General features: G+C 39.2%; 1 protein-coding gene across 1 annotated transcript in view; it reads left to right on the top strand.

Annotated features, from left to right (window-relative positions):
* Positions 1-11,749, top strand: part of RNLS (renalase, FAD dependent amine oxidase) — a 419,665-nt gene extending 407,916 nt beyond the window's left edge. The window contains exon 7 of the mRNA XM_050805148.1: positions 11,357-11,749. Coding sequence (XP_050661105.1) covers positions 11,357-11,425 — 69 coding nt within the window. The 3' untranslated portion in view covers positions 11,426-11,749. The remainder of the gene's footprint in view (positions 1-11,356) is intronic.
* The last annotated feature ends 624 nt before the right edge of the window (positions 11,750-12,373 follow it).

Genomic DNA, 12,373 nt, shown 5'->3' with positions numbered 1-12,373 from the left:
GGCTTATTTCTGACTCTACCAGTGAATGACAAAGCATGACCTGTTCTTGCTTTTCAGAAAGCACTTGCCTCTCCCTGGCTATATTCATCTGTGGTTGGTCCAAGATGAGAGAGATATCACTTGAGTTGTCGGAGAAGGAGGCTTGAGCCACTTTGTCCCAAGACTCAGAGAAAAATATGGGAGACCTCTAGACCAGTGTTTTTGAACCAGGAGCAATTTTACCCTCTACATTTAACAATATCTGGAGACGTTTTTGGCTATCACAACCCCTGCATGAGGGGAGACAGTGAGGAATGCTACTTGCTTCTGGTGGGTGGAGACAGGGATGCTGCTAAACATCCTGCCATGCAGAGGACACCCCTCCACAACAAAGACATCTCCGGCACAAAGTGTCAACCAGACTGAGGTTGAGAAATCCAGCTTCAGGCCCAGCTGTTCTTTGAAGAGAATTTGGAGAGTTTACACCCCGTTTCCACATGCCCAAAAGATATATTGAGCCCAGATGGTGAGAGTCTTGAATGCCATTATTAGGCATGTAGACATGATTTCATGTTTAGTAAGCTTAGAAAAATAAGAAAAATCACCTGTGCTTGCAAAACAATTAGCCAAGAGGAGTAGTGATAACCAATGCAAAATAAATAGCTCTTAATAGACACAGGCATGTCAAATTTTGACACTAAGAAAACCCCATTACAGTGGGTCAGTGTCTCCAAATAATTGGTTTTAGCTAATTTTGTTGTAGCACAAACTCATTAAGATGTGGCCAGGGACATAGATAAAAAGAACACAGTCCTTGCCCTCAAATAAATTATTTTCTGAGTGGAGATCATGTGTACCCCAAAACTCATAATGTAAAATGCAGCAAGATGAACTCAAAATGCAGCATATGAAACTACAGTAAATAGGAGAGGGGAACCTGGCTCTCCCGATGGAGGGAGACTAGGTAGGCACGGGAGGAAGGATCAGGGAAGTATATGTGATATTTCTTGAGTTTGCTCTTAAAAAATACATATGATTTTGAAAGAAAACATGGAAACAAAGTTATTCGAGCAAACATTCAGAGGCAGAAATGTACAGGGTGGTGGTGGGGTGGGGATAGTGGTCCCAGATGAGTGAAGAGGAAGGTTTCATTGGTGTGTGAGGGAGAGAAGTAAAGTTGACCCTGTTTGGGAAGGTTCTGACTGCTTGGCTAATGTGTTCGCATTCTATTCTGTGGGGAGCCAGAGGACCACCCGGGTCCTTGATCCTGGGAGATTCTGATTCCTAATCTAATCCCCGTAACTCTAAACAGTTCTCGGGCGAGTCGATGAGGCATGCAGGCACACACTCGCTCTGTGGGTCTAGCTGCACCTTTCCCCTTCTTCTCAGCTCCCATTTTCCACCTGCAGACTTGGCTCTCTAGAGGCCTGTTGACCATTAAGTTCTGGGTGACAGGTAAGAGATGTGATTGTTTGCAGGTCCTGTGAAGAATGTAAGCAGAATTTCCAGGCTCCTGGCTCTCATTAACCTCAGGAGCACAAAGATCACCTCTCCTTATTCACAAAGCTAGCACTGTACTTCGATGTCAGGAATGAGTGGAGGTAGGTTAGTTGTCAATGCTTTTTACCAAGGCAGTCAGCCATGCTAACTCCATGTGAGTATACACTTATTTTAGACTGCTTCCTTCAACAGGTTACCACCATCTAAACCACTCTCAATCTTTAAAGCCAGCAAGTAATTACTCAAGTAAAAGTGTAAATACAAATGGCAGCTTTCCTATAAATATGAAAAGTATAAGTAGAAGACAGCACAAAAGTGACAGATATCCCTCTGGATAAGCAGACCCTGAGGACCAAATCAGCTGAAGAGACTTTTGATAAAAGGTTGCACAAATTAGCAAGAGGATTTCATGTTCTTGGAGCCATGTTCCCAAACCTATGTTCCATGAACTCATTCAGGGTCCCTGAGACCATATTAGATGTTTCACAAAAGCAACTCCATAGTCAAGTAGGTGTGGAAAATTCCAAACAATACTCTAGGCCCTCCATAGTCTCTGATGAAGTTTCAAAATTCCCCTGCCTGGGATGGCATTACATATTCTAAATACTAAAGAAAAGGATGTGTCTCACTTTGATCAACCCAGATTTTCCAAATAAACTTCTTTTATTTAAGGCTTTTAATTTATTTTTTTAAGTAGCGTATCTACCAACATTTCATGGGTACTTAGGTATTTAACAAGCACTTCCCACATGCCAGGTGCTGTGCTAAATAATTTACATAATATTAATTCACTTAATTCTCATACCTACAAGGCAGACAGGATTCTCTTATTTTACAGATGAAGAAACTAAAACCCACAGTGGGGGTGTCCAAGTTATCCAGGCAGCAAGGCCCCGTGGTGCATGTTTCCTTAAACAATACAAGGAATACAACATGGGAAACATAGTGTTTTAGAGGGGTTGCCCTGACAAAGAACGTAAAGAAAATCTGGCTCTTTTGTTGAGAAAGTGCCTTATGTACTTGTGCTCCTCCTAGGTACCCCATGGGTATACATCTCTGTGCTGTGGTTTAAATAAACTCTTTCATCATAATGAGTTGGGGACAAAGGTAAAGAAGAAGAGCCTATGGGGCACCCCAAGCTGAAGGTGCCACAGTAGATATTGCCAACAGGTATACAAATCAAGGGATGGTGTGTTCTCAAAACTACACTGAAGCCAAAGTCAAGATCTCAGACCTCGCTTTACACACAAGTGAGGAAACTGGACCCGATAGTGTTTCACCCAAAGGCTCACGGCAACAGCTGGGCTCCTCTTTCCTGGTCTAGGATGTTTTCCTACACATAACTACACTGCTGCTAATTCTGAAGATTGAAAGTAGCTTAGACTGAGCTTCTCTGATGACAGAAGCAACCAAAACATATTCTGTCTTGACAATGGAGTTAGCACAGGCTCCCCAGGGGCATAGCTCACTGTTTTACCTCTTTGCCTTCCAATCCCTGCATTTGGTTTCTTTAATAAAGGGGAAAAAATCAAACCATCCTTTTCTTAAGCAAGAAGTATATTTCATCCTATAGAACTCTCTAGGCTAATGCCTTGATTTGATTAATCTGCAATGTATACTTATATTAAACATCACATCATACACCATAAATATGTATAATTTTTATTTGTCAATGAAAAAATTAATTAAAATTAACAGATAAAGACACATGCAGAAAAAAAAGAAACTAAAAAGGGGGAGAACTCCCTGGAACTCAGACACAAGAGCACAGTACAGGCTGTAATTCCTTAACTTCTCTAAAATTCTCCTACTTGCCATGGCAGGTAGACACCCTATACAATGCTCATCCAAAGAACGGAGCTGCTGAGTCAATGGAAGGTAAGAGATGAGCCCCCTTTAAAGACTGGTGTGGGTGGGAAAACTGGCAAGCCACCCCTACAGCTGCAGAGGCTGCCAAAGTCTCTGAAAAGGGAACGTGAATCCTGCCCCCTCGATGTCACTGTTGCTAAGCCAAGCCAGCTGGGTCTAAGCAGAGGAGCCCATAGAGAAAGCTCCTGGCACCGTTCTGTGCCTCCCCTTCCAATCCCTGAGTTGAGCCAGGCAGAGCCAGAACAAGCCTGTCACTTGGCCCTGGGGCCTTCCGTCTGCCCTGGGCAAGACCCACGTTGAACCTCACTGCTTAGAGAAGGCCATTCAGGAGGTAGTGAGGATGGCTGCACACAATATGGCAGACATGGCTGAATCAGGTGATCCCTAAGAGGAAATCCAACTCTGAGATGAGTGTTTCAGACCATGAACTATGATCTGAGAAGGTGGGAAATAAGCAAGCACAGATGTGTAGAAACAAGGGAGGAGGAGGAAGGTGGAGAACGCAGACAGGAACCTGTGCCCAACCAACTCAGGCCATAAAGCGCTTATAGCATATAAGGAAAATAGAGAAATCTTAGAATGTATGGAAACTAGAAAACTTGCTGTAAAAGAATAAAGAGCCTTAATATATTATAGCATGCTAAAGACATTCCATTTTATTACATGTTGGTTCATGCAACATTTACTACCAACGGGAAGAGGAAAAACTGAGTTAATCTACCCTTCACATCCCACCTTCTCTGGGTAATCATCCCTCACCTCTCTAATTCACATAGGCCTCCCCTTTATGTGACATGTCCTATAACTATTTCTCCTATGTTTGTGTGTGTCCTTATGAAGTTATCTGGGTCAGGCCAGGGTGTAGGCAGCAGAAGAAAACAGCCAAGGATTCAGATGTGGCTCAAAGTCTCAGGCAGGTCACCAAGAGCAGAACAGATGGTGAATGAGAAGTCCAGGTCTGAGGGATTGGAAGAATGAAGCAATTCCTCTACATCACAGCAGACCATGAGTTGAAAATCTAGGGAGCCAAAAACAGCTTGAGGAGTTAGACAATTATGTAAGTTGAAGGCAGGGAAGATTCAGAACTCAGGTCAGAGAAGTTGAAGCAAGAGTACTAAAGAGTGGGGACCCCAAACACAGGGTTGATCCCAGGGCAGAGGCCCTTATCCCTCTGCCCTTGTCTATGATCACACTTCCTCCCATCATTCAGTCATCCCTAACCCCAAGAAGGAGTCATGGTTCTGGTTATGACATTTTGAAGGGGGGAATGTTGAAGGGGCACTCAGTAAATATTTTAAATATGCTGGCCACCCTTGATTAAGACAGCTGTAAAGGTGCAGAGAATGGACAGAAAAACAATTTGTACTCCTTTAAAACAACACAGATGTCATAAACTTTCATCCCCCAGTGTTCACTGCATTGCATGCCTGGTCAAAGATTCATTAAGAGATAAGAATAATTGAAAATCAGTCATTCATTATTTAAATGCTAAAACTTTTGTTTCAGTCAGTCACTCTGAAACTGTCGTTCAGTTAGCAAATACTTACTGACTGCCTATTGCATGCCAGGCACAGTGCAAGGCACCAAGTACTGTGGGGAATAAGAACAGTAGTAATCCCTGGCATCATGAAGCATCCCATGCAGCCTAAACATATCTCCCTTCTTTCCTCCCTATCTTCCTCTCTCCCTCCCTGATTCCTTATATTTTTTGTTTATTATTATTGTCTTGGAAGAGTAATATTCATAGGTTCTGGTTAAACCCCACAATAACTTTTCTATATAGCAAAATTATTACTATATCCCTGTAGAGATCCAAATTGTTACTTTGTTGATCAACCTAAAATACACAGAGTAAAACAATAAGTTATTGACACTCCAAAATCACAAAAGGAAAATGTGAATAATTATAAGATGAATGGCATAGGGAAATGGGATTTAAATATTGGCCTCTCTTAACAGCTTTTAAAGTCATATATGAAATATTAAGAGAATGTATATATTAATACTTTCATCTATCTATGCATACATACCCACACATTTATTTAGATAGATAGGTACATATATACATACATATATGTGGTTCTCTTTGTGTCCTTAGAATATACATCAATACCATGAAAGCTTAGAATATTAGAACATTTTTGAAATGAGAAAACTGAAATCCAGATAATCACTTAGGATCAAAGAACCAGTTTAAGAACTGGCACTCACATCTGTTAGCTGCCAGCAAAGGAATGTTTCAATTGACATCATTTTAAGGATTAGCTCAAATTTGAAAGTAAGACTCTTGCACCTACAAAAAGCACGGAGATTTCAAAGAGCAATTAAGAAGAGACTCAAAAACATGATCATTTCAACTAACAAAATAAAGGTCAAATGAACAATGAATTCTAAAATATTCTCCTGTTCTTTTTTATTTATGTTGTTCAGCCGGTAACTGTAGCTGGTGACTGTAGTCTTGTCTCTATGGTGCATTTCCTAGAAATTGGAGCTAGTTTTTAAAAAAGCTAAGTAATTAATTTTGAAATAAACACAAAAGAGCATACAAATTAGTGTTTATACTGTAATTATGTGGGTCTTCAGCCACTGATTGCATTGTCTGGACTGTTTATACAATGCACCCTTGCAACTCAACTGCTTTTGGAATTTGGTCCAAAAGGAAAAGCATTGTACCCAAAATCTCTGTTGGACAATCACCTATAGTATAATAGTCTGCTTGTAAAGCCTGATTTTAAAGAACAGCTGTTGAAATAGAATACATCTGACATCAGAAATGTTACATTAACAGTTGAGTAAAAAGTCTCTAATGCTGCCGGCTTTAAGATAAAGAAACAACTAAGGCCAGGGGTGGTGGCTCATGCCTGTGATCCCAGCACTTTGGGAAGCCAAGGCAGGAGGATCACTTGAGGTCAGGAGTTTGAGGCCAGCCTGGTAAACATGGTGAAACCCCGTCTCTACTAAAAATACAAAAATTAGCTGGGCGTGGTGGCCCGCATCTGTAGTCCCAGCTATTCGGGAGGCTGAGGGAGGAGAATCACTTCAACCCAGGAGGCAGAGGTTGCAGCGAGCTGAGATCGCGCCGCTGCACTCCAGCCTGGTGACAAAGCGAGACTCCGTCTCAAAAACAAAGAAAAAGAAACCGAGGACTTTTATTTTCAAGTAAAGGACATGGCATATGTCAAATAAATGCACACCAACATTTCAGGACCAATATTGCAGGAATGCACGTTTGTTTTATGCAGATTTAACGCTAAATGTTCGTGAATACTAAATATTTATTATTAATACTATACGTCTACTATTGCCCTTGTGAAAGCATTGACTGGAATTTTACAGTCATAACCATGTGTCAAAGAGTCAGAAAGTGAGAAATAAGGTAAATCGGGAAAAAGATTATTCATAATTATTCAAGTTCCCTCAGGACAAAAAAAGTTCTCTCAGTGCTATGTGTATTAGTCTGAATAAGCTAGGTTGTGCTGTGGTAGCTAATACTTCCCTAAATCTCAGTGGTTTAACCCAGAAAGGCTAATTTCTCAATCCCACCAGACCACTTGTCCTCCAGGGCAGCTGAGGGACTCAATCTGCTAACATCTTATTGCTATGAATCTTGGTACACGTACTTTCAAGTCCACCATGACAGCAGAAGAGAAAGCTAAAGGTAGCACATCAGTTTTCAAATGTTTCAGCTCATTGGCTACCTTCCTGCCAAGAGACTGAGAGATGTGGGGAGCATATGGATATTCTATGAGGAGCAAATGTCTGTCCCACCATATGACCCTAATCCATCTTCATCTAAATGTAGGCTAGGAGAAGTCGGAGGTTAATTCCCAATTGTTCTAAGGAGGATTTCTCCAGCCCCCTTTTAATTTGTCACACTCTGATCAATGCCAACATAAATGTAGAAACTGATTTGTTTATACCTGCAACAAAATACTCAGGAGCTTCTTTACCTTCATGGGATGCACAAGTCATATATATATATGGTTTTTTTTTTTCTTTTTCTGAACAGCCTTCTTAGCAGACGTCAGTGTTTCTCAGCCTGCAAAAGGATTGGGCTCGATATGCTGGCTTTCTGTCAACTCCTGTGGTGCCTACACATTTCCTAGTCCCAGAAACACCCTGATTAGGCAGTTGTGAGATTTGAGTTCTCAGTGTTGTAAAAGGGTTTTGTTCTTTTCCATGAAGAATTTGCTTTGTACTATTACTTTCTATTTCAGGTCATGGTTTTGCTTACATTAATTTGATGATTCTCTCTAGAAAGTTTACTTGAACTGTACAAATTCTGCCTTAGCTCTTAATAGCCTCCATAAATTAAAGTTGCTGGAGCCCCTGCCATTCCCCAAAAAGTGAGGGTGGGAATATTTCGGGCTTCGGATCTTGTCCTTTTTTGTTTAAATTTTGCTCAATTTTTTTTTTTTACCATAAAGAAATCTCCATATAATATTTTCCAACAGAATTAGCCAAGAATATATCCTAAGTGGGAAGCATTACATGTGTTACCATTTAGCACTGATATATCACTTAAATATGCGTTCAGTTGCAATGTGCTTTACCCAGCAGTGTGAACTCATGTGTATGGCACTGAATGGGTGTCTTGGGTTCCCTTCCAGCTCCCAAGCACTTTCATGCCATAACCTTGATTGAGTCACTCAACATTCTTCTGCTGGGTTTCCACAGAGAGGCGAGAGATGAACAGAGATGACATGTGTAAAACACACATTCTTTGAGGAGAGGGAAAGTGTTACATGAATTGAATGGTGAGGCATGAGTACTTGGCTATTCGTCTATATGATATATGTCATTTGTGGGAGATGTTAACTCCATCCTGAGGGCTTAAAAATAATTGGGGTAAGTAGATTTTACTCTGATGATTCTGCTAAGATACATGAAACAAGAGTGGTCTTCTGACGTAGCTTCTTCCATGACCCTCAACCCCGGCGCCAGAATCCCTTATTTAACTTCCTATTCTGCTCATTTATTAAAGAGCGGTGGGTTTGTTTCAAGACTGCTTAAACTTTCTGCCTTGTGTTTGCTGATTAAGCTAGAAAATATTCTTATTTTATTTCAGCAGCAGATTTAATTTTATTTATTTACTTTCCTTATCTCCTCTGGTCTCCACTCATAATCTCTAGACTTGCTTCATTAGAAATGTACAGTTGAGCAATATTTTCCAGGAAAGAAGAGTTTGGGGACCTGCTTCCTGGAAATATGAACAGACTCTTGCTGAGAAAAGGCTTCTCCATTAAAACTGCTTAGTAAAATCAAGACTAGGAGGTGCTTTGGCCAATGTTTTTAATGCATTTGATGCAGTTTTATTTTAAAGGACATTGATTAAAATTTAATTGTTTTTTATAGCCCATTGAAGCAGATTTAATCCTGTATTTTATTTCTCCTTGTTAGCTTAAGCCTGTCATTTATTTGTTTTTCTCTGACTCCTCCTCATAGAACAGGTCTTAATGTAGCCAGGATTTGGTTAATCGACAGAGCTTAGTCAAAGAATGTGTCTGTTTAATACAGAAAACAATGCCCAATCTACACTGGGTCCTTATGTGATAAAATTGACCAAAATAGACATGTAAGATGAATTGGAACCACATCACAGAAGATAGCAGAGACTATGATGAGGAGGTTGGAATGTACTAAGTAGAAGACGAAGCTCCTTGAAGAGTTTTGAGGCAGAGATAGTATGTTATCTCCATTGTGTTTTAACAAAATGAACTTGTTAGTATAAAGATTGAATTTTAAAAAATAATACAAATGTAAAAAGACCATTAAAGGGACATTTTTAATGAGACCAAAGCTAGTCCATTAGCACTGAGAATGAAGAGAGAAGGATAGACTCAAATGCATTTCAAAAGTAAAATGAGCAGATCTTATTGGCCAATGAGTTAGAGGTGGTAAGGACTGAAATGTGAAAAAGAAGACAACGGATGAATTAATGAATCTGTGTTGTATAGATGGTAAAAGGAAAATCCAGTACTTCCAGATCCACTCTCATCCCCATATTTGTGTTTCATGGCACACCTAGTCTGAATCTAGTAGATTATTAACAATCTGCCTTTCTTGTCTACTATGTAACCTTGGCCTCAGTGACTATATTTCTGATCAGCGGATGCTTTAGGAAAGGCAGGGCAACAGGATTTTTAAAAATCCACTTCTTCCTTTATCTCAATTGCCTTAAGACTGAACAAAGGAGAGAGACCAATGCACAAAGAAAATGGTGTTGCTGAATACATTCTGATGCTTTTGTTTCCACGGCCTCTAAGCATTGATACCTTGGTGGCCAACAAGCTACCTGACCACTTAAGAGCTGGAGTACCTCAGGACACACAAAAAGATACTTCACAGGAAGATTTATGGTTACAACAAAGCGTTCCATAGTGTTGAGCTTTAGCCATAAACTTGAATATCACCAGATTAGCTTGGTATGACATTCATAAACAATAATTTTATAGTTTACTGTCAACTATATGCAATGTCCAAGCAATCTTCTTGTACTGTTGCTCAGGTGACCTATTTACTTATGCAAAAGATGGGTCATCTTAACTCAGTGGACTAAGGTCCCAGACATAATAGTTCTTATGAATGTGTAGGCAAACTTGATGGCTAAATTCAGTATTTTTTCTCAGTCATTTGGCTAGGGGGGAAAAAAAAGAACAGAAAAGGACCTATGTCTGTCTCCCAGCATGATTACTGAAACCAAGTTTAAAAAGAAACCTATACTGATTATTCAATTTCAATATCTCCCCCCAATAAACACCCATTGAAAAACCTGAAAGATACAGGAAAGATCAGAAAGCTACTCAAAAAGCTACATGACTGTTTAACACAGATGAACTAATTGTCTATGGATTAATTACAGGGAGTGAATGATCAAGGCCTGGGTAGTCGAATAAAGTATCATCAAGAAGCTGGAACTTGAATGAGGCCTTCAAGGACATGTAGCTCTTGAGTGAGTAGAGAAGAAAAGGCAGAGTATTTAGGAAATGAGAAATATAAGCTCACACAGAAAGTATCTGTGTTGACCAAGAAGAACATCTATTTCAAATTGAATCCAGATAGAGAATTTATTGGCTCAAGTCACTACAAAGTCCAGGGGTTCATCTTTAGAGACTGAAACACCACTACCAGAACACTACCTCTAAGCTTCTCTCAGCTCTTTTTTCCTTTGTGTTGACTTTACATTCTGGAAGGCACTCAAATCGTTGCAGCAAAATGGCGGACAGTGGATGGAGGCTTGCACCATTCTCAGCTGTCCCATAGAGCAGTGAAAAATGTCACTTCTCTCTGTTTGATCCATCAAAAGTCTCAGTATTGCTATTGATTCCAACCATCTTGAATTATCTACCCATTCCTGAACCAATCACTACAATAAGGAAGATGAAACATCCTGATTGGTCAAGTTGGCATTACATGGATCAGGGAATGGGGCTAAACATAGCTAGTTATCATTAGATATTACTGAAAAGGCAAAACAAGAGATGTTCCCTATAGCACTAATGCACTTCCAAGTGATATTACATAGATGAATCCGAGATGAATAAAAACTATTTTAATGGAATAATGAAAAATATGATAGGAGGAAGTACTGATATAAGATCAGTAACAAAGTAGTATGGATTTTTTTTTTCAGTAAAACATGAGAAATCTTTGAAGATTTTTGAACAGGGCAGTGCCATTTCAGTTCAAACTACACTTTAATTTCAAATATGTCAATTAAAAATGTTATTTCACAGAGAACAAAGTTTGCTAAATGCATTGAAGTTACATTTTCATAGAAAAGTTATATATTTAATGGAAAGTATTAATATACAAATTAGTTTTCTCAATGTCTATGAAGTTGTGTGAAAGTGAAAAAGAAGGCTTCCTCTAACCAATAAATTAATTCTATTAGAGCGATTTCACATATTAGCTGACATGAATGTAAAGTGAAGTAAAGAACAGCCTCTCATTTTCTTTATTCATTAATTCACCCATTGTTTATGTCGTTCCCTCTTCCACATCTAAGGCATTCAAGCTATCCAAAGGAAAATATGGATTTGGTCACCTGCACCTGAGTAATATTACTCTGGAATGACAAGACAACTGAAAGTACCTTCTTCATTGAACCCTAAATCTGTGTCAAGAAGTGTGCTCATGCAAATTTTGCAAGATGAATATCATTGATCCCATTTTACAGAAGAGTAAACTGAAGTTTAAAGAGTTTACAGAGAATTTCCCCAAAAAAACACAACTGGTAAGTGTCGGACATGTAGGAGTCAAAGCCAGTCTGTCTAACTCCCAATCTGTGTTCTTTCTACTATACTGGGTTGCCTTTCCATAACTGAACTTGCTAATGGTATTGTTTCTAAGGTCACTGACGAGAGTCCCAATTTAAAACAAACAAAAAAAAAGCTTCACTGTTGATGAAATTACTTGTCAAGAACAAGTTTCCAGTTTGCCAAAAGCAATAACTGTTCTATGTCACAAGAACTTAAAATTACTCTCTCTCACACACACATACACAAATACATAGAGGGAGAGAGACAGAGAAAGTTTCACTGTATACTACTTATGTATAATTCTGATTTTTGTAAATTAAGTGTAATGTTAAATTTCCTGGAGACTTTGAATATTTTAAAAGAATGCTGGAATGGGTATTTTTGTAAAGTGAATGATATATTAGTGTGACTACTTTCTGTATTACTTATTATTGATTATTTCAGATATGAATATAGCTGAGTTATCCTAAAGTCTGACCCCCATGCATTTTGAAGCAAAAAGTGTGATCAGTGTGTGGCTTCAGAAAGAATAAACAGTGCGAATATTAAATATGTTATCCGAAACCTAATGTTGTTTTAAACTCTAAGCCATCCTAAACATGAAAGATGAGAGCTGGCTTCAAGCTGGGAACATGGTTAGGTACATCCGGTCACCTGGGGTGATATTTTTTTTTCTGAATCCTTCATCTACATTAGCTGCCTCCCAATCAACAGTTTTGCATTCTGATGTGGTTGATGTATTTGAGCAAAGCTACCCTTGAGGC

This window comes from Macaca thibetana, chromosome 9 (genome assembly GCF_024542745.1).
Source record: "Macaca thibetana thibetana isolate TM-01 chromosome 9, ASM2454274v1, whole genome shotgun sequence".
Classification (NCBI taxonomy): Eukaryota; Metazoa; Chordata; class Mammalia; order Primates; family Cercopithecidae; genus Macaca; species Macaca thibetana.
Note: the sequence above shows the minus strand (reverse complement) of the source record. Positions and strands in the feature narration are given on the sequence as shown.